We start from the raw sequence: 23,900 nt of genomic DNA on the forward strand, positions 1-23,900 counted from the left end.
TCCTTACCGGTGCGGGGGTGAAGCGTAGTTTCTCGGCCTGCGGCCCGGTTGCGATGCGCAAGATGGCGCCTCGATGCGACGATGCGACGACGATGCGTTCACGCCCTGGCAGCCTTGCTACGACTCTGCACTTTAGAGCCGCGACATGCCCTGCGACACGCTTCTCCGGTGATGCGATGGCGACCTTCTCGATGGCGTCACGCTTCTCTGGTGATGCGACAGCAGACAGCTTCGACGAAGACACGCTTCCTGGGAGATGCGACGGCGGCACGCCTCTCCAGCGATGCGACGACTACAGCTGCGGCGGCGACACGCTTCTTCTCGTTGCGTCGCGCTTCCAGCTCCCAGCGACACGCAGGTTTCTGTAGATAGAATTCCCAGCAAGGAATTCAGAGGGGAGCTGGTGGTGAAGTCTTTGGACCCTGAGACTTCAGCAGGAGGCAAGCACAAGTTCAAGCCCTTGGAGAAATATTCTGTAAGATGATGAAAGTCCTTTGAAAAGTTCCTTCTCCTTTCCTTGGCAATGAAGACACCACTGCAGGCCAACCCAGCAAAGAGCACACTGGCAGAGGGGCAGTCCAAACTCCTGCAGCTTCCTTGGTTCTTCTCTTTGGAAAAAATGTTTGTCTTGTTCCCAGAAGTGATCTAAAGTTCTTGGGTCTGGGTCCCAATATTTATACCCCAAAATCCTTTGTTCTCTGAAGGCAGAGAGGCCTCTGCACTTTGTTTACAGGACTCCTTCTTTCCTTTCACAGGGCAGAAACATCGCCCACAGGAGGTGGAGCCAGCATTGTGGAGGGAAAGCACAGCCCTGGAGCACTTTGTTGAAAGGATTCCTTCTCTTCTTTCACAGTGCAGGGCAGATACATCAGCCACACCCCAGGAGGTGGTGCCTGCATTGTGGAGCCCAGCCCTATTCAGGTCCCACGTGCAACTCCTCCCTCCCATCTAGATGGAGATCTCCCTATTCACCACTGGGCTGACTTATTCGGTCTCCTGGAATTCCCCAGCCCTGTCACTCAAACTCCAGACAAGGAATCCCCAACCTAGCAGAGGCCTGCTTTGGATAGTTAGACAGGAAAATACCTACTTTCTAAAAGTGGTATTTTCAAACACAGAATGTTAAAACCAACTTTACTAAAATATGTATTTTATCATTCTGAGATCAGGCATACTAAATTCGAATTTCTACCATGTTCCCTGAGTCAGTTAGGATTATACAATGGAATAATCTAACTGACCATTCTGGCCTATGAAGAACAGTAGGCTTGCAATAGTGAAACATGAAAATTGCTGTAATTCACTATTAGGACATGCTACACACACCAGGGCATATCCTACCTTGTACTTACAATGCACCCTGCCCATGGGCCTACCAGAGGGGTGTCTGATATGAAGAAAAGGGAAGGTTTACGGACTGGCAAGTGGGTGCACTTGGTCAGTCAGCATGACAGTACTAGACTGCACATAGGTTCTGCAATGGCAGACCTGAGACACACTTTACAAGCAGCTTCTGTGGATGGCACAACTAGTGCTGCAAGCCCACCAGCATCATTTGATTTACAAGCCCTGGGCACACATGGTGCACTGTGCTAGGGTCTGACAAGTAAATCAAATAACCCAATCATGGAGTCACTAATCAATACATCAATTTAACATAGGGAGCACTTGCACTGTGGCACTGAATAGCAGTGGCACAGTGCCCAAAGCATATAACCAGCAAAAACATATCAAAAACAGGAGGCGGCAATCCGATAAAATGGAAGGGAGACTCATGCCAATGATGCCAGGTCTAACAAGTGCCTATAAGTTGAAAACCACTCTCGGATAGGTTGTGGCCCTGAAGGTGGAATCGCCTGTCAGCAAATCAACAGAGTGAGAGAGAACCAGCACAGTATAGATCCCATCCAATGCTTACTCGGGAGACCATGAGCTAGCAAAAATAATATCTGCTCAAATTCTGGGTAGCTAAATGGTAAAATTGCAAATTTATAATCTGAGTCTGTGGTTTACCTAAAGAGCGTTTGAGAGCCATAACACTATATCACACCCAGTCGGCACGAAAAAGATTATCTTGTCATGTACGGAATCTTAACATGCTTGAATAACTGACACACTGGAATCCTATCACTGAGGGGAAACAAAACCGCGGCTTAATTACGTGAAACCTCTCTAAATTCAGTGAAAAATGCCTCTTTGCATGAGGTCAAACAGGCTGGTTACTGTGTCTGCCATTGTTCACATGTGGTTTAAAAAGTGACATGCTGCTGGCTTGGAGGGAACGTGCCTTACCCGACATGGCAGATCCACAACTACGTCCCTAGATGAGTGGAGCAAATTATCTTCCAGAATGTAGTTGCCATCTTGTAATGGTACAGTCAGTAAGTATTGACTATCTCGAAGAAAATAACTAATGAGTTTTCATTAAACAGGAGATTTGTTTTATAGACATACTGTTCACATAATTGCATAGGCAGAGTCTCCATAATTGACATAGACATAACAACCATCCCAATATGCCCAACCTAATACTGTATTATTAGTGGGTGTTCTCCGAAATGCATGTAGCACTATAATTATCATAATTTCAAGTTAATGCAGTAACACGTTGTAGGACATGGCCCCCTCTGCAGGGTCACTCCCAAACTTTTTGCCTTCACCCCTCTGTTTTCTGAACCAATTTCTCTAGGCTTTTAGGGCTCTGTGCATTTTACCGCTGCAAACCAGTGCTAAAGTGCTTATGCTCTCCCCCAAAACACAGTGCAGTTGGCCTACACCTGATTGATAAACTAAATTCACATATAAGTCTCATGTAAATGGTTCCACGTGTACTCAGGGCCTGTAAATTAAATGATGCTGATGGGCAACAGGCACTCATTAGGCCACCCACTAAAGTTTTAAAACATGCCTCCTGCCTCCCATTGCAGCCTGTGGCTAAGTTTTAAACTGCCAAATCGACCTGGTAAAATAAACAATTTGCCTGCGCTAATCCTTGTTTTTTAATACATATAAGTCGCTCTTAAAGTAGACCCTAAAAAGCCCATAGGGCAGGGTGCATTTTATATATTAAGTAAAACATGGGTTTTAAGTTTTCTATGTCCTGGTAGTAAAACAAAAACTCTTACATTTGTTTTGCACTATGGTAAGGCTTATCTCTCCCATAGGATAACTTTAGGATACCTTATTACATTTAATAAGTTTTAACATTTGATTGGGAGGAGGAATAAATGTCATGTGTTTGGACTCAAATTAATTGCAATTTTAAATCCTTTTTTAACAGTAAAATTGTATATAGGATTACAATTTTGAAAAAGTCACTTTTAGAAAGTTGGCATTTTCCTGCCCTATATTTGAGGCCTTCTCAGAGTTCCCAGCTGCCTGAGCCAGTTGGAATGCGTGCTGGGCCCAAACAATGAACAATAGAACCTGGGTGCAGCTGGGAGAGGCCCATCCTGCCACAATTGGAGGGGTGGAACAGTTCCCGACAGCTGCAAATGTTCAAAGGGTTGCATCCAGCATACTTACAAAGGAACTTGACAGCAGCGTTTTGTCACCCTAAACCTCTTGAAGCTTATGCAAGGTATAAAGGGGAAGTAACTTTCCTGAACCACATGTGGGGGTTAAGTAAAAGTTTCCCTCACTTCAAAGGGTGGCACCAGCTATAAATATTGCACCTCCTGAAACTCATCAGCACACTCCTGGACCTGTGGAAATTACAGAAGACAGACAGACATGTTCCACAGAGTACTGCCCTTCTGCTTGAGGCCTGCCTTGTTCCCCAGATAACTGCCCTGGTGCTGGAGGCCTGCCTTGTTCTTCAAAAGCCTGCCTTGCTCTCTGAAAAAAGAGTGGACCTGCTCCATTCATCCCAGGCTAACCTGAGAGACTCCAACGGTTAGCTGGCTGACCTTCTTTTCTGAGCTACGGGGCTACAACAAGCTCAAGAGGTGTCCATGCAACTGCTTTTCTGACCTACTGCAACTGGGTCTGCCAGAACCTGCAACTAGATCACCTGAGCCCTGCTGGTCTGTACTGGAGAGAGTTTCTGATATCCAAGAGGTACCGACCCAGGTCCTGAACCTCTGGCTGACATCAGTTGAGTTCCTCCTTTGAAATTCTGAAGTTTTGAACTCTGCACGCCCGACTTTGAGAAGGTAACTTTTTAAGCGGGACTAACATAGTCCATGTATCCAACCAGAACTCCATTGCGGTCGACCTGAACTTGTGACTGCCCCGGTCTAGTGTGACGAGATACCCACGGTTAGCACTTTCCGCTTCTTGGTGCTATTTTTACTTAAACCTTTAAAACTGCATACATCTGGTTCTACTAATTGTATTATTCTTAGTGTGGTCTCATTTTATTTATTAAACTTTACTCTGTTTTTCTAAGTTGGTTTGCGATTTTTCTTTTTTTGTATTTTCACTCTCTTACTGTTTGTGTGTTGCATAAATAATTTGCACAGTGCCTCCAAGTTAGGCCTGACTGCTTTTGTGCCAAGCTACCAGAGTGTTAAGAATTGATCAATTTAGACACTTTAGTTGTTCCCCTGACCAGAATTGTAGTTGTGGTGGAGTAGGGTTTTCACCCCCTTCCATTAATAGCCCAATTTCTTACACACATCTTATGGAAAAGTCAATGATGACACTTTTGACAACTATCGCCAAGCATTGCATGAATAGAAGCATATTTATGATCAACGCAAACATACATAAATACAATATTGAAACCTTCAATAAACTCAAGATTCCAGTTATTGTAAAGGAAACACAATAAGGTTTATGACTGGGGTAAGAAACACTGGCATGCCTAACGAGCACCCTTTATGTAGGCCACAGATGTGGATAATCATTTTGCAATCTTATCTTTTAGCTACCTGGCTTTCACAGCAGATATTATTGATGCTGGATCATGGATACCCTGGCTGATTTACTTGGTAAGTGTTATTTAGTAAGAGCAGGATGGACTCTGTACAGTGTGCTGGTTCTTTCACTTTCTATGTACATGGGCACCATGCATGACAGGAGATGCACGCATTCCACGCCACAATCTATCTATGAGCGGTTTTCACCTTGATGAACTTTTTCTCTACCCTATGTTGAATTTCATGGATTTCTCTACCATAAGCATAATGACTGACAACGTTTTGATGGCTGTACCATGTGGCATAAAAGGATTGTAGCCAAATTGCACAGACACAGAGTGTGGCACTTTTGTGTCAGTTTATTATTATGGAAATTACGGGTTCAGATGGAGTGTGTTATAACAGTTGATAACTATGAGTTGCCTATATAAATATATATTTTCATCTATAGTAAAAATGTTACACACCACCTTATTGCGCTCTGAGGAGGTCTCCAATCATTTAGGCAAAAAACATCGACCATTCAGCATGTTTAGTTCAACACAAAAGCATAAAGCAGAAAAGTGTATAAAGGTTGCTTTGGAATGCTTGAAGGACTAGCACCTGTAATACAGACTGGTGACAAATTGTTGGACTACCCACGGGTGTGCCATGAATAATTTACAAATATAGACACCCTCAGTGCTTAATTTGTAAAAGAATGAGTGCCGGTGTCTAAAGCCCACAACTGGTAATATTAAATTACAGTGCACCAAATTCCAAGGCTGTGTAGTCTTGAATCGACCTCAGGCCATTTGAATGCACTACAAGACACTCCCTGCCATGTTATCTTACTGCTTTCTCTGTTTGTGACTTTTGTTTTGTCTTTCTCTTCATTCGCCTGTCCTCTCTGGGTGTTTTTCCTCTCTTGCTCTCTGTAAATATCTGAGGAGGACAAATAAGTGCTGGTAGCCACCACGGGCAGCCACCAGCTAAAATTAAGCACTTAATGGCCTAATGATCTTAATATCATTTTTACAAGGACAATGCTTTTTAAGTCATGATACTTCTGCAATATATAAATAAATGCTATAGAATTAAAAGAAATATGATGTGTAGAATATTTGATTAGCTATTGTTATATTTTATAGATACAACTATCACAGGGACCTAGAAGATAGTAGAGTGTAAATGAGGGATTTAGTCACATAGAAAATCTAAGTTGTATGCCAATAGTAATTCAATATTTTATTGTAGACTGAGTACCTATTTACTAGTTTATTCCTTGAGAGTACTGCTCTTTCTGTTTTTTACCTGGGCTCAACTACAGCAGATATCCTCAATAAATGTTTCCCGTCAAAATATTCCCCGGTGTTTAATGTGTAGATACCTGATGAAACCAGTTAAAAACCCATTCGTCTGACTCACTCACTCACAAGACCTAGGGGAACACATTCCCTTGAAAAAATAATTCTGAAGCTTTTGACAACAATGTTACACACTCTAAACGCTGATGCAAATTGTTGCTGATACAAGTTTCATACTTGATTCAAAACTTAGGGCCTGATTTAGAGTTTGGTGGATGAGTCACTCTATTACAAACGTAATAAGACTGACTGGATATTTATCACAAGTGCCATAAGATGTAATGTAAAGTTTTCTCATGGTCCTTAATATTTGCAAGTCTCTTTAAGATCTCTCATTAACCCAGAAAATACCTCAACTTTATATCATCAATGCTAAGACGTGTTTCATGAGAGAACTTGCTTCTTCAGGGCAAAGCTTTTTAATCCTATACTCATTTCAATATATAAGAGATCTGTGTGAAGTGAAGTATATGTTGTGGTTAATATAGGAGATTCTTTATTACGTAGTAATTTAGTTAAACATTTCAGAATCACAGTCACAGATCAAAGTGAGGACCAGGGCCTGACAGGCTACCGGGCGTTTTAGCATGCTGCCGAGCTTGGGGCTGATTTCGTTGATGGGGACCTGCGTGTGCTGAACGAAATTCGTTTTGCTTTGTTTATTTCGAAGCACACGCAGGTCTCCATCAACTAAATTAGCCACCACCGCAGTGACATCAGCCCCCAGCTCGGCAGCATGCCAAAACGCCCAGTAGCCAGTCCAGCCCTGGTGAGGACCCAGTAATCCCAAAAATGTTTAGAGACCTAAGTAAGCCCACAATTATTTGGTACTGGCAGACTCCAAGCAGGGAGGGAAATAATTTTAATGAGTTTGTTCATGGGACAAATGCAACAAAATAGCAATATCTCAACATGTTTCATTATATGTTCATGCTACAATGGAACACTGGCACTGGCTTTGCATCAATATACAGCCCTCAATGTTCTGAATAAATATATAGTTTGTATGGGTGGATAACGAGAAAAATGATTTACATGTGTTTAAACAACTAATACAGAGGTGTGCAAACACCTCAACAGTGAAAGGGTTTATCGCTATGAGTAAAATGTGCTTGAATTTAATTGTGTTAGAATTATCCACATAATTTTGAATTTAAGAGTAATGTAAATATCATCTGGAATTTTACTGAAACTTAATATGCTTATTACGGAAAGTGTCCATAAATAACCAACATGTTAATAAAAGAAAAAATTACACCATTGATGCATTTCACATGAGTCAGAATCCACACAGTACCTTAAGCTGGAGTACCAAGTCCATGCGGTATTTCCCAAGGGGATTAATGTCATTGAGTATTAATGCTATAATAATATCAATTCCATTAGACTCATGAGCAGCAATGCAGGTCTGTAAAAACATTGAAATTCAAATCAATAGATAGCATTAACTCCTCTGTATTTCATAGCTATTAGCTTTAATGAGGCCTACATCATATTATAAATAAATACATGAAAAAGATGAAACGGAAACAAACATGGGACTTCAGAAAGGCAAATACTCCCTCATACACATCAGTAGCACACCGTTTAATGGAAATGTTTCATCAAAAACATATATGGGCATGGCATGTCCTATCTGTTTTGCTCACTTTCCTAGCAGAAACACCGTAGTAAACACTTGTATGGGACCAATAGTAAACACTTGTGTGGCGTCAAAGTAAAGTTTCCCTTAAAATTCCAGAGAGCAAATATCTAGAAGTTGAGTTACAAGACATTTGTTTCTCAAACAAGTATTATAAACTTTTAGGAGCTATGTAAAACATTTATCTAATGACTTCTGTCTAGGAGTTTTCCAGAAACATTGCTCCTGCTCTGCTGTCTCAATTCACACACAAAATAGTAGGATCAATTTCACAGTAGCTTTATGGATAGTGACCCCATGATTTTGACTGAAGGAGATTTGTAGATCAAGAAAAATAAAGCTATTTATTAACTGGTTAACAATGACTTCTCAGTGTGACATCTTTATAGCATCATATAAAGATGCCCGAACAGATTATTTAACAAAGGTTTATAAAAAACAATCTTGTTCCCAATTGGGCTTTTTAATTGATTGTTGACAAATCTTATGTACTGGAAAAGTAGTAATAGATTTGTGCTAATATATGATGAACTATTATTACAGATAATCATTCTTTCTTCACTAGAACTGGTTTCTCCTAAAATTCTCCATCTTTTATTCTTTAGAGAACTACACAGCAAGAAACATAGTGAGGAGTGGCGTTAAATTCAAACATGCAACCGTACCGTAGGGTTTTCTATCAATAGTGAATAAATATAAGCCAAAAGCAGCAATATTACATTGAGAATTGTCTGGTATCTCTACAATGTTTGACACAAATATCAACCTAGATAGTGAGCTGAGGAGTTACCCCCCACTCACCTACATCATCAATTAGTTATATTAAAAACATAAAAATGTTTAAGACTTTCTATCTGGACCAGTGGCATTTGAAGAGTCTACAAGGTGTTGTAGCTGCCACCTTATAGTTCAGCTTTTGAATACCTCACCAATTAAGACAACTAAATCAGCCCCTCCCAAACAAGCAGGTTAATATATTCAGGTAACCCTAGACTGGTGATGATCGCAAATGGTGGAAAGGGTGCTATGCCCAACTGGTATTCTAATTTGCCCTCAATGTTCAGTTCAATTCATTTCAAAAACTAAACTCAATGTTTAGTTTACTTGAGTAGTTTTGGGATAGGAGGATATCCATATTTATTTTAAGAATACTCTCTATTCCTGAATAAAGAAGGGTTCTCAAGCTACACATTAGTTTGAGCAAGCAAACATGAGAAATTATCGTATCCACTCCCAACAGTACCAGCATAAATTAGTACATGTGTGCTTGGCAATCCTGCTGTAAAAGGACGACGGTGTGCTTTGTACACTTTTAACATGCAAGTTGAATCAATTTTGACACCAAAAGAGTCTGGTCCATTTTGCCATGATCCCATGAGGTTTGCGAGCTACACAGAATAAAATAAAACCCCAATACAGGAGAAGTTGAAAATCAGCTCTTTGCTCCCCATTTTAAACATGGGAGTTATAGGGTATATCCGGCAATTCCTCACAACCTAGAATATTAAAACATTTGGACAATATTGATGACCAAGTTGCAGTAAACAATTGTATCAATACATTTTAATGTGTGTTGGTTGATATGTTCAATGTAATCAATTGTATCTTTTCAATGACCTGGAATGAAAACTTTTGTCTTATAAAAATAATGCCAAAATGTTTGTTTTTGTAATAAATGTAGATTTTGTGTTTCAGCATATTTTCCATACATGCTATTAGGATTTTATGAACAGGCAAAATATATATATAAAAAAAAAAGTAACTTACTCACCCAGTTAAACAATGGAAGTAGTTACAGACAGCTCTTTCTCGCTTCTGTAGGTGTGGGTGCTAGCTCACTCACAACTGTAAGGATTTGTCGCAATAATTGTGATAAAAGTATGAGACCCCTCCATGCTAATTGGGTATGTATCTGCCAGCGACTAGTAAGTTCTTGGAGGGTTCCAATGACAATATTCTAGTATGAACTATCATGAAGATCTGCAAACCTTCTTGCAAGTTTATTCAATAAATGCTATTTATTTTGATAACCAGATGCCATAGTGCATTTTTTTCCTGTCCTGTAGAGGAAGAAAGCTGTGATAATTGTTGAGTTTGGCAAGGGGCCATGACTCACAAGAACCGAATCCTTGATAGAGTCATAAGACCCCTCTCCTCCCTCAACAATGGTAAGTCTCAGATACTATGAAGGGTGGTTGTCTCAGCATGGTTACGTTGTCCTGAAAGTGGAGGCCTGTACAAACCACTGTTAAGCAAATTTACCAGATAGGAACTCTTTGATTACCACTGAACTTAGCAGTCACAGTATTCAGAAAGTATTAATGCACAAAATCATTGTTGTAGTTACCTGGTTTTCATGGCAAGGACCCTGGCAATATTCCGTCAAGCTTTCGAGTGTTTGGTTGATCAGCGCCACATTCCTCTCATTGATGTACAGGCCCAGGAGACCCAAACCACCAGTTGTACTCCCACAAATACAGTCCAGAAACTGAAGGGTCTCACAAACCAAATTGTAGTTTGTTTTATTATTTTGATTTCTCAGGAAGTTCTGCAGAAGAAGAGACAATTTTAGGTTTAATCCAGGCCAGTGCAAATATAAAGTACCATGAGTGATAAGATGACCAGAGTATCAGTAAGATTATCAAAGAGGAATATGACAAAATCGAAACAACAGTGACAGAAACACATTAACCAGAAGCATGTGTTTTACATACAGGATCTGTGGAGATATACACATTATGTTTTTCATCATGTACAAACGCACTAGTTACTCTAAGACACATACACTTCTTTATATGTAATAAGTAGAGAGATATATGTGTGAAGCATACTATGATACCCACTGCCATTATTACGTATGGTGGAGGCTCTATATGCATGCAAGCCAGAACTTCCAGTGTGTTATAATGCCTGCCATCTAACCACAATGGAATAAATAGCAGATTTCTCTATGTGGATGTTCAGAAATGTTTTAGGCATGTTGTTTTTTATGTGCAGAGGTTATAGACAAACACATTTAACAGATTACAGGGTTAAATCCATTCATTGTGATATAGTCTCAGGCAATACAAGGCCAAATTGTGCTCCTCTCTAAAGGGATTGTCTTGTGGAATCTGTGAGGCAGTTATCAGTGCTTTTTCCACTTACCTGTGCTGTACAATAGTCTTAATGATAGATTCGACAGACACATTGTTTTATGAAAATGTGTAAATGCACATTTATCACTACAATTGTTTCCATTAACTTGTTTTATTGAGGCTTATGTATTTGCTGAAATGTCAACTTGATGAGCACGCAGAAGCAAGGCTGGGAACACATAAGCACACATTAGTCTTTCATCATCTGCCAGCTGTCCTCACAGAATGTGCACAAACCTTCTTAGAGCTCAGACACATTATTTGCCATGCTGTCACCTCCTGCCATCTCCATCGTTCTGCAGCAGTAACACATTTGATAAACGTTACTAGAACTCCTTCCTTCAGCAAAGGTATATTTTGGAGATTTGACATGGGAAATAAATCCCTTATTTTGTCCAAAGAGTAATGTTTCTGAATAACTCCACTCATCTAGGCTGCTGTATAACTATTGAAATAAGCATAGGCAGTCAATAGGTATCACCTATGCAAGACCAATTGTTTTGCCAATGTGTTTTAGCCATGTTGTACACACCAGGGTGGCTGTTGTTCAGTATGGCTTGAAGTGAGTGGTCTAGAGGAGAGTGGACTAGAGTGAACTGTTGTACAGTGGAGTGTTTTTGAGTGGCATAGAGTGTTGTATAGTGGAGTAGAGTGGAGTACAGTAGTGTGTTGTGGAGTTTCATTGAATGGCGTAGAGTGTTGTAGAGTGGCGTGTAGTGTCATGGAGGGAGTAGAGTGAAAGGGTGTAGAGTAAAGGGGTGCAGAGTGGAGTAGAGTGTCATAGAATGGAATGGCATAGGGGGTTATTTAGCAGCGTGGAGTGTTGTGGAGTAGCATATAGTAGAGAGGAGTCATGTGGAGTGTCATGGAGGGAGTATAGAGGAAGGGATTAGAGTGGTGGAGCGTGGAGTGGCATAGAGTGTTGTAGAATATAGTGTCTTGGAGTGGCATAGAGTGTTACACAGTTAAGTGACACAAAGTGGAGTGCAGTGTAGTACAGTACACTGAAGGGGCACAGAGTATTGTGGACTGTCTTAGAGAGAGACAAGAGTAGAGCTTTATAAAAATAAATAGTATCTGAATCACAGCACAAGCAGCGGTTAGCCTGCAGAACAACACTAATGAAATTAAATCAATTAGTACTAGGTCCATGCGCCGGAGAACTAAAAGGAAGTGCTGTGAGCCATATGGTGGCCAATAAGGAGGTAGCCAAAAAGAATACCAATTAAGCCAGCAAATGGTAAGTAATGTGCGAGCTCCAAGCCCTTTACTGTATACAATACCCCCTGCATAAACAGCGCATACACTGTTAGGAGACACCTAAAAGGAAGTCACTGGATGTCTACCTGCTTTTTCACTCATTTTGTGGATTGATTACTAGCAACATAGAAACATTCCTAACATCAATACAACTGCAGAAAGGAGTCCCCTTTATTGTAATTTAATATAAACTAAACTTTAAAATTCAGAAAGTGTGATGAACCTGAACGCTCTCCTCGCTGGTTTGAGTTAGGGGCACTCTATTCCAAGCAATTGTAATCTTTCTTAAATATCTAAATTAGATCCGACTTATTTCTTAGGATTAGAACAGATTGAGCATAGCGTCGCTGCCCACCACGGTCAATACACAACTTCTTTTCTATCTTGTATATTAAGAAGAGGGCGTGTTGTAATACGAGACCCTCCATTTCCCAGACTGGACTTGGCCCAGTGACTTGAACTTTGTTCACTGGCTGCCCTGTATCTTGATACTAAACTCAAAGTCTTTTCAAAAGGCATTTGGGTTCCTTCTTTCCAGCACTTGTTTAATCTATAGGGTGACATACAAGTTATTAGAACATTGGAATGTTGGGAACTCCACTGTAAACAAAGGAGTGCTCCAGGCTCCTAATGGCTGGTGGAAGCCCGGAGCTCCACCATTACAATGTTGTCGTTCACAGTGCTGCTCTGAACCAAGGCCTCTTGGAGCCTGAGGGGACTAAAATTCCCACGGGCTCCGTGAGGCTTGGTTTTATTTGTTAGAACATTCTGCCCTCTAGTGGTGGAACGTTCTAATAGCCTTATAGCCCTCCATAGCTGGGCATTACTGGCATTAAAGTCCTGCTCCCTTGTTAAAGGCCTTCGCCGAGTGGGCCTTTAAGGCCCTGTATAGCGTGCTACGGCGGTCTATAAAGCTGTATTATTGACTGTAATGAAAAAATATGTGTATATATTTGCAACGGGGACCACTTTTGAGTTCCTTATTGGAGACTCTCCTTTGGTAATGGATTTCCGTCACATTTAGCACTCACAATTTGTACTTGATGCCCCAAATTCCTGTATAAATAAATACATTCAAACAAAACGTTATTACGTTGGCACTTCCATGTTCATTACATACCCAACTTTCCTTTATCCCATGTTTATATTTGCCTGAATTATGTGGTTCATTTGGCAGTACTCAGGAAAACTAATATAGCTAGTAATTTTCTCTCACATCCCTATTGCCCCCACTTTTTTTCATCCAACCATTTTCCTTCCCAGTCTTTTTCCAACATGAGACTATAACTGTTATGCAGCTACAATTTGTAATTACAACAAAAAAAATAGTTACTCACCTTTGATAATGCTTTTTCTGGTGGAAGCTTTAAGAGCAGATTCCTCACGTGTGAATCCATCCAGATGCCAAACTGTACCTGGTAACTTCCAAAACCTCCAGTAAGCAAGCAGGTGGCACCAGTGAACTCCACTCTGCCTCTGGATATGACATGGAGCCACATAATCGTGCCACCCCTGCGTGTTGACATTATTTTATCAATATATTTCTCACAACACAAATGTAGAGCCACTGACAAATTAGGACAGACAAGCGTGTCAAATCTAGCCTGGGACCTTTCCACAGAATGGAAAAGAGGGCAGGCAATGAGGAATCTGATGTGGGTTAGAGTATCCACCACAAAGAGTGTTATCAAAGGTAAGTAACTTATTCTGCAGATGGATACATCTAACCAAAATTGTGATCTATATCCAAGCAGTACCTTCCAAAAAGGCTGGGGTCTGACGAGTGGACTTTACACCAGGAAGTCCTTGATGGACCCGCATGTAGCAGCATGACAGATGTCTGCCACAGCAAAACCTCCAGCTGGTCAAGACAGTTGTGACAGGCTCAGGTCCGATTAAACAAATCCAAAGGCACTCAAGAGGTACTTCCCTGACTATAATGTATCACACCTTTATAAAGACGTCAAACCATCTTGACAAGGTTGTCTTCTGGACTGCCTTCCATTGTTAGAACCAGCATAGATAAGTCAAAGTTGATTGTCCAGCTTTTGCACCTTAGTCCTAAAACAAAGAAAATCTCTCCTTCTCCTTAGCGGCAAGTTGATCCTGGCTGAGCTTGTCCACTCTGATGTTGAGAGGCCGCCAGGTGGCTGACCATGTTGGAAATCCCATATCAGACCAGCCATCACAAGACCCAACGCCACCCTCCGTCTACCAGTACACCATGGCAACCATCTGTCATGCCCCGCGGTCATGCCTGGAGATGCGGAGGGTACTTAAGGAGCACTGAGGGTTTCTAACGCTGCTTAGCGTTCTAGCTGATAGCCTGTTTCCGTCCTTCGGTGTATTGCCTGACTTCCTGTTTCGGCGTGTTTCCTGTTTCCGGTTTAGTGGTCGCCGTGTAGCGAACAGTACGAGCGGCCGTGCTGTTCCTTGTGTGGCGTGGTGTTTGGATTTTCAGTATTCACTGGGGCAGCAACGGTAGACGTGCGCTGGTCCATTTACCAACTGAAGTCGTCTACCTTCCAGAAGCCTCCGGTTCCAAGTAAGGCCTCGGCGTTTGTAGCTTGGTGTTACTCACGGGGCTGTTCTCTATGCAGCTCACTGTTGTGGACTTCTTGAATTAAGCACTGGGACCTGTGTTTCAGTATCTTGCGTTTTCTAAACTAACCCTGCGGTTAAGGAGCCTCTCTGACTGTTCTGGGCTAGAGGGATATTGTTTTCTTGGATTTCTTCAGTTCCGTTTATATTTCATATACCACTATTAGGTAGGAGAAACTGGCGTGGACCTTTGAGTTCTGTCGTAGGTTACAGCTGTACTTCCCCAACAGACACGGTAAACAGTAGTCATTGCACGGGTTTAAGTGGGGGGGGTTGTTCATGTGTATCCCTTACGTTCTTTTCACACTCATATTCCCTGCAGCCCTTCGGTGACGTACTCACCTCAGACGATCATTAGAAAAACAAAGAAGTTAGCGTTCCGCCTGCTCCTACTAGTTAGAAGATAGGGGTAAGCGAGACAACTACAGTTAGATATATATTGTCTATAGAGGGATTGATTGTTGGTGGTAACACTTGTATATTCACATAGGGTTCCTAGCATCTACGATAAGATACGTGCTGAGAGTTCCCAGAGTCAAGATAGCGTGGTAGGTTTCTTTCCACTCGCTCAAGGTTATACAAGTGAGGGTGGATAAATGCACATTAACGAAGCCTTTTTGTTTTACAGCCGTGAAGGCCTGCCTGTTACCCATAAGTTGTCCACCACAAGACCTGCCTTTTTCCCCCGCCTACCCTTGTTTTGTTTCCCTGTTTTCCCCAACGTTCCTCCTAGCTCTAGAGTTTGATAGAGCAGAAGGGGCGTGGGGGAGACTGAGGACTTCTCTTCAGGATTCCTGGCGCTCCTGCGGAACAGAACCATTGATCGTTACACCATCTTGCTTGTTAGACATGGAGAGACCTTCCATTTTTGGAAGGCAGAAACGCCTTGACGGCAAGGTGCATGGCCAACAGCTCCAGAAGATTGACATGGTTGTGCTGCTCAGAGACTTCTGATCTGCACAGTCTCCAGGTGACCTCATCAGTCCGGCGACAACACGCCTGTCACACCTGTGATGTCTAGGTAGAGGAGAAGCTAATGGTCTGCTGCACATCAGGTTGGCCTCTGTCATTCCCCACAGAGATATTGGACTGCCTCGCCTGAGATATGAATATGATCTGACAGGAACCTTTAGCGCTTGGCCCTCTGCAGCTGAAGTTTCCATTGCAGAGCACGTATGTGCTAATGAGCCTGAGCCACTAAAACTATGCATAAGGCCAGAAAACCAAAGAGTATCAGAACCATACAAGCCAGGATAAGAGGTTGCGCCTAAAGCATCGGTATGAGAGACCAAAGGTGCCAGACTTGCAGCAGGGGTGGAAAGTACCTTTGCCCCACAGTGTAAAGGATGGCTCCTATGAAGCAGAGCAACTCTACAGGCTGTAGCTAGGACTTCGCTTTGTTAAATAAAAAGCCAGAAATGGGCCCAAGGAAACACTCACTGATAGTTGGGTCTATGACTAGTAGCAGAGGTGGTGTCTTCAGAAGCCAGTCACCGTGGAATAGGAATACATGTGATCAGTGGCATCACCTTCGTAAATAACTGTGGAGTTGGGGTAAGGTCGAACAGCGGAGGGAACAATTGATAATGCTCTCTCCTGACAGTGAACTTTAGGTATGCCCATGGACTGCAGTCCTGCAGTCCTGGTAAACCATACAGTTTCCAGGGCCCAAGTGTGACAGAATCTAAGCCAGAACCCCAGCATTTTGAACCAGTCCTTCTGCAGGAAGGTGTTCAGAAGCCTGAGGTCCAAGATAGCTCTCAATCCCCTGTACTTCTTGGGGATAAGGGAGTCACAGTCTGTGCTCCTCTCTGACTCAGATATCACCTTGCTCGCACCCAGATTGATCCTCTGCAGACAGGATGATAGGGTAATATTCCAGCACCTGAGACATGGGTGAGGCACTGGACAACAGAGGAGGTCATGACCAACTTGAACAATTTGAAGGACCTATTGGAATAACACAACAACATACCAGGCAGCATAATAAAAACAAACCCAAATGACTGGACAAACGGAAACTAAAGCATTTTGGCAGCCTGCAGCTCGTGTGGATGAAATCAAATATTATCACCTGCTATACGGTTCCTACAAATATACCAGGACAGTGTATTAGATCAACAGGAACTTCACAATATAAGGATTCAGTTCACATATACTATCAGTAGGTGCTGGTGGGTTTCGGATAGCTCACAGTACCACATCCAACCCCTAAACTGACCAGAGTAACAGATGTTATAAGCAACCTTGAACATCACACTCTGATTCTCAAGTAATCCGCAGAAACAGATCTTTTATTTGGTCGCTCTTGCATGCCCAATGTAAATATAAGGAAGATACAGCAATGTATTATCAAACATTTATTGAAATGATAGTACTCTTGCAAAGAAAGCATGAGCTGCAATTATTAGAAAGAGGAGACATTTTATTGTAATGAGCACTATTAGAATGGTAAACAGTACGAACAATTCAACCATGGTAATTGTTACTAATGTTTGTTTTTTCTTATCTGTATCTAATCCTACACTAAAGAGAGCGTAGCGGGAGTACCCTTCTGCCAGATCCGTTGTGATGGTCTAGCCCCCATTCCTTGGTCTTAGGTGTCAGGAAGCCAGTCACAATGTACAGGCTATCTTCCTTAGCAGGATGGAGGTTGAAGTCAGCAGGGCAGGTCATCTCAGTCACAGTTCACAGAAGTTCTGTCATAATCCCAGCATGGAAATGTTCCTCTCACTGAGCCTTAGCACAGAAGTTGTTTATATAACACAGTACTGTTCTTATAACACTCTTGCCGAGGCGCAGAGCTGTTCCTACGGTTTTGTCGAGGTAAAATAAAGTGTTTCCTAAATAGCACAGGAAGAAAGGAGAACAATGACATTGCATTCTAACTGTACAAGTCTGAAACTATCTATACAGACTAAAGGGTGTCAGTGCCTATCAGAGATGTACATACAGCACTTTCACGCATTAGTAGAAAAGTGTGGTAAAAGCTACCTAACGAAAAATACGTAAACCTAAGGCGTTGAGTCTAAAATAGAGACTACAGGCGTGCCATGCAACACACTCTGCTGTGTTTAAAACACTCTACTGTAGAAACCCCCTGATCCGATACAGACTGGCACTTTTAAACTGCATGTCCATCGAGGAGGCCTGGACATTCCCAGAAAAATCAGTCATCCACATACAGGCGTTCCACTAGGTAACTAAACTGGTGCCCATGGCCTGACTAACACAGCTTCAGATGTCTAGACCAGACCCTAAATCATCTGTGGCCACATCCTGCCATCTTCCAACATTTGTGTGAAGGAGTTTCTGCAATCCTCAGGGAGAGCAAAATCTCACTCGCCATATCCTTCAGACCATGACTATAGTAAACCAAGAGGCAAATAGCATTGTCACGTCCACAGCTTCTAACTTCACAGCTGCCTGGGTGCCTTGAGAACCACAGTAGTTTACGGACTTCCATGGTTCCCGGGGTTTACAGGACTCCATACCATGCCCACAGCTGCAGGCTGGAGGAGGTTTTCACTTGAATCTTTTTCGCTTTTGAGGTCCTTGCTGCTAAAACTCCAAAAAGGCAATCATCTATTTGAAGAGTTGTAGCTGCCTTTTAGGGTGGTTGCGCAGCTAGTTCACTTTAGGTTTTTGTTCTCTTTCCATCATGGCTATTACTCCATTGTTTTCTTCTTGACTTTCCCAAACCATTATGTCTTCTGCCATGTGCTGTTTGATGTCATTTCCTTTTTCTGTTCTTTGACAATTTAAAGGTTTCAGTCTAGTTGGAGGGTTTGTCACAACAAAGCAGCGTTTCTTTTTTGTTTCCTTGCTCTCTCCACTTTCTGATCCTGACTTTTCACTTTTGGGATTTTCTTGCCTGTATTCCCAACTCCTGGTTTCCACAACCCCATGAAGACTTCATCAGCAAGGAGGTTTTTTATGCCTTTGGCTTCTGTAAACAATCACCCTTACCTCGGACATCGGAAGACATGGATCTGGATTACAGATGTCAGCCCTGAATGAGCATTCAATGAGTGAACAGCCTGTGAAGCACAAGGTAACACAAATCTTGGTCAGGCATAAATTTGCTTTGGTTTCCTGCCAGATGGAACTGAAGGAAAATGGTTCAGGTTGACTTTGCTAGCAGAAGGTGTCCTGGAGCAAGATGTGCCAAAAAGGATCGCCTCCAGGAGAGTGCCACACTGGCAATTAATCAGGTGCTCATTGGAGGTCCAGTACAAGGCTTGGTGCAAGCTGCAATCCGGCATTCACTGTATGAGCCACTGAACAGAAACAAACTAGGGCTCAGATAGTCTGGGTTTTAACATTTCTGTAAATAGACAGACTTTAAAATCAAAAATAGGTAGGTGCAAGTCAAGGGGCTTCACAGCACTGCAAACCACCATTGTAAATGGGGTCACTCTTCTCTGTAGAAGGGTGGATCCATTAGAGTTAAGTTTATTTTCGGTTGAGTTATCTAGACCACTAGCATTTTGCAAATATAACAATAGACTCTTACCTGTATAATGAAGGAGTAGCTGATCTTGCTCTCATTGTTGTCCTGGTAGGCTTGCTCAAGGCCTTGGATTATGTCTGAATCAGAGATGAAAATAGACTCCAGCCTCCTGTAATGTTGACGTCACAATGAGGGAACTGTTGAGGAGCCCTCGGCTGCCACAGGCTAAAATTTCATAATCTTGTATCAAAATACAGATAGAGAATGTATCAAATTCAGTTCTGAATTGGACATTTGACCTGGTGCAGGGTCAAGAGCTGCAACGACTAGAGCCACGACTAGAACATCCAGGAATACCCAGTGGGCCATCTGACAGCAGGTGAATGATTGTTAAATGGAGTCAGGAGGCACCGAGGAAGGATCCGTCAGGAGAAACCCACCTAGAGTCTCCAAATGCTCAATGAGGCCTGAAAGCTTGCCAGAAGGAACCAAAACTGCTCTGAATAACTGCAGCATGACCTTTGTGAAGGCCTCAATTTGCTGCAGTATGATGAATGGGCCAGGAAACTCAGGGCACATCGGCTCTTAGTCTGGATCAGGTAAGAGTCTGATGATATAGGCAGATTAGGGCTGTATACGCAACAACTGCGTAAACTCTCTCTGGAGGCTTCAATTACATATTGATGTCAAAATTATCACGAAAAACAAATATGTCAAGAATTTGGGGACCCTAAATATAGACTTTATATAATCACACTATAAACAACAAAAATATAATCTACAAAATATCGTGGATGCAAAATAAGATAATGTAGGGAAGTACATATATTTAAAAGTATTTAAAAAATATATTAACTTAAAAACATTGTCAATTTTTAAAATATAGGTAATATTTTAAAACAAAAATACTACTTAAAAACGAGTTTAAATAAATATATATTTAGTAAACAATAAGCACTTTTAAAAAAATTAAAACAAATAATAACTTACAAATTAAAACACACAAAATATATATAATGTACATTTGCAATAATAAAATACAACCAAAGTTAAAAAATACAAATATAATAAAACTACAACAATTTATAGAAGAAATATATATTCCTCAAAATGGAGTAAGAAATGTATTCTAATTCAAAGTAGTAAACATAAAAACATTGAAATAAATATCAAACAAACAGTTTAACTCCATTAAATAAAAATAAAACCAAAAACAAATACATTTACTACTCTCACTTCAACCTAAAAAAGAATAGTAAAGTTTGCACTTTTGAAGGACAACATTTTCCAATCATGCTCCAAACTAAACTACAGAAAGGAATGTGTTGGATTTCGGAGAGGTTCAACATAAGCAACAGCAGGGAAAGCTATGGAATTTGGAGTGGTGAGATTGACTATTTCCATTCCAACCTAAGCAACAGTAGGGAGAGGATTATAATCTGGAGGGCTGTGATTTACTATTCTGACTCCAATAGATTTCGAATTTGCAGGGTTCACATTTAGTATTCTAAAACTAGCCTAAGCAACAGTACAGAAATCATTGGACTTTTTTGGTGGGGGGGGGGGGGGGCGTTCAATTTACTTACCCCACACCACAGGAACAGTATGGAAGGAATGGGAAAAAATATATAATTTTTTCCATAAATTATTCTTAAAATATCTCAACATTAAAATTTTATATAAAAATAATATCAAACAAATATAAAATTACCAAACAGTTTATAATCGAATTAATTTATTATTAAACGTATTAAAAATTAAAATATATATATTTGACTATCTTCCTACCCTCCTTTCTCACAAATCAAAAAGTAATTAAAAAATATAAAACTACTAAAAATATTAGAAAACAACTAAAATTAACAGATTAAGTTATACCCCTCAAAATAAAAAAATATTGCAAAAGAATAGAAATCCATATTATTATACACCTATACTTAAAAATGATATTAAACGCATAAAACACAATATACCTACCTCCAATATTCTATAATGATATTTTTAGACAATTTTTTTGACACAGCATTAATGTCATGCACCCTCTGGAACTGTAGGAAGTGAACAAGCCCCTTTTGGACTTTTTATGCTACTGTTGCAACTTATATCTCAACTTTGTTTTTGACTTACCTGATGTCGACGGACGAGACAAGGACTGTCGCTGTTTCCAAGAAACAAAGGATTTTTTTTAAGTATATTAACACACAAAGTGAAATAATTCAAAGGCCTTACAACACATGTGGCATGTGAGGAAGAGCAGAGCACAGATTTATTTTTATAATTACAGGCAGAAGAAGATTACACATTTTCCTCTTTCCATCCTAATGACTTAAATAAATTGAAAGATTCATAACTACTTCATCTTATGGTTACTGAACACCCGAATTGAGCAGAAGTGCTCCAAATTTAGGCAGAATAAAACTTGTGAAAATCTGTATGATAAAAAGTCTGCATTCAATAAATGTATAGTTTTTTCCACACTGGCAGGGCAAATGGGCTGGCAAACTTCTCTGAAATATTTAACAGCACTGACACTGACTATCCTTCAGCCAATGGGGAGTGAAGGTGTAACCACAACGTTACCTGTGATTCAGTAGTAACAAGAGGGTACCTGGCCAGTGAAATGTCATAGTTGGGGTGTATGGTTGAGATTTATTATCAGAGTTCTCAAGAGAAATTTGCATGGGTATAATCCTATTAATACCTGTAGCTCCCGGTTGTGGTTCTCGCACAACAGTTGCAGAAACCGGAGAATTGGCTGCATGATGGCTATGGCGGGGGTAATCACAGCTTCTTCTGCCGCCTTCTCCTCTGTTCCTCCCCCATCACCTCCTGCCGCCATCCCATCTATGTCAGGGTCGATCTCTCGTCGATACACACAGTAGGCTTTGGATGTTGCAGTAGTTGCTTCTGTTAGCTGCCCTTTCATTCCCTCTTTCAGATGCAGCTGGGGGTCCCTCGCTGTAGTGTAAACAAAAACAAATGTGGATTATGCAGGATAATCATGCTATAGGTCATCTGCACAACATAAGATCTTTTACATGGTTGTAAAAAAACACCCACACAGCAAGAATGTGTTCCTGCTCCTTTCAGATTGTTCTTGTTCTAAACTTCCTTAGTACCCAGAACGGTCCAACGAGTTTCAGGCACTTCCTTGCATTACTGACTCTGCGGGCCCGGCAGAATCTTATAATAAAATGAAAAATTACCTGAAATGCATGAGAACGCCGTTTTGTTAATCAGTGCAAAAACTTTATTTAAAAAATGAATTAAGGGATGATTTATTCAAATTATTAATTTTGACACTTGTATAACCAACTTATCATTTGCAAAGAGGCTTGACTCCTAGCATCGAGAAATGGGTCAAGTCACTCTCAGCAAGTGACCCCATATGATGCGAGATATGCTTCGGGATGCATGGGACCCATCTCAACTGCAACAAACGTGTCCTGCTAAGGTATCACAGGCCCTAATGCAAACAAGCAAAATGGGTCCCCATACCTGTCGGTAATGCAAAAGAGACAGATCCAGATTTGGTGCGCTGAGTTACACACATCGGTGTGCCCCGGGTTACACACAGTGCTATGCCCCAGCACCACTGCCATAGCAAAGCCTTAAGCCAGTCCTGTGTTTAGGATGCTAATGAAAAGTCTCTAGATCCTTGTGTGTGTGAGGGTGGGTTGAGGCGTTGACAATACCAGTGGGGGTTCACCTCTGGCTGCAACTTGCAAGCATGCGAGTTTAAAAAAAGAACATACCTACACTGATGTCAGCAGGGGTATATTAGGCAGGTTAGTCAACCAGGGACACACCCACAGCAGATACGAAGAGTGAGGTGTTACTCGTAAAAAGGAGCTAGGTGTAGATACCATGTTAAGCCAAATGAAGTCTGTGCTTACAATCTATAAAAACAAAAGCAATGGCATCCCTTGCCACCCCCGCTCTGCCCCCGAGGAGTTCATGTACCTCCTTAGGGCACAATGCACAGTACATCTCTTCCCTACAGGGCAAGCCACGCCACTCTGCCAGTCAAGATAACTCCTCTTTGCACTCCACAAGGCATGCAGACTCCTAAACCCCATAAGAAAATGCATGACACAGGTCTTTCAAACAAACAGATACATCACACTTTCTACTTTGTTGGATAGTCCCACTGCACACAAAATATATGAAGAAAAGGGCAGCATTTGTTGGGGTCTATTGCGGCACAGAGTGTAGAAAGAGGGTCTAGCAGAAATTGCAGCAAAGTGGTGAAAAACACGATGGCTCTCAACACTATGATGTGTAGGAGAAGTCATGTTCACAGCTACGCTTTAAAATACAGAGAATATATGTGTATGCCGGGGTAGATAGGATAAACTACCTGATGTTAAAGCCAGCTGACCCATCTCTAGCCCCCACCACACTATGCCCCAGGCACAGGGCAGTGAGTTTCCATCCATAAAGTCAAGAAGACACATGTCAAAGGCGACATCAGCTTGTGTTGTTTTATATCTTTATTCTGAGGACAAATGGACTTCCAGTGCCAACTCGCCAAGTGCTGTTGGCTAAAATACCAGGGCTGCCTTGAGGTGCCACAAGCAGCAATGCCAGGATTGCCCT

General features: G+C 41.4%; 1 protein-coding gene across 4 annotated transcripts in view; it reads right to left on the reverse strand.

The window, feature by feature from the left end:
• ITPR2 (inositol 1,4,5-trisphosphate receptor type 2) overlaps positions 1–23,900 on the reverse strand; it is a 1,506,646-nt gene that overhangs the window by 357,234 nt on the left and 1,125,512 nt on the right. For all 4 annotated transcript variants that reach the window (XM_085652787.1, XM_085652785.1, XM_085652786.1 and 1 more), the window contains exons 41-43: positions 22,003–22,259; positions 10,198–10,398; positions 7,506–7,616 (exon numbers count right to left, since the gene is read on the reverse strand). In XM_085652787.1, the coding sequence (XP_085508913.1) occupies positions 7,506–7,616; positions 10,198–10,398; positions 22,003–22,259 (569 nt within the window). The remainder of the gene's footprint in view (positions 1–7,505; positions 7,617–10,197; positions 10,399–22,002; positions 22,260–23,900) is intronic.

Source organism: Triturus cristatus, chromosome 4_1 (genome assembly GCF_964204655.1).
Source record: "Triturus cristatus chromosome 4_1, aTriCri1.1, whole genome shotgun sequence".
NCBI lineage: Eukaryota > Metazoa > Chordata > Amphibia > Caudata > Salamandridae > Triturus > Triturus cristatus.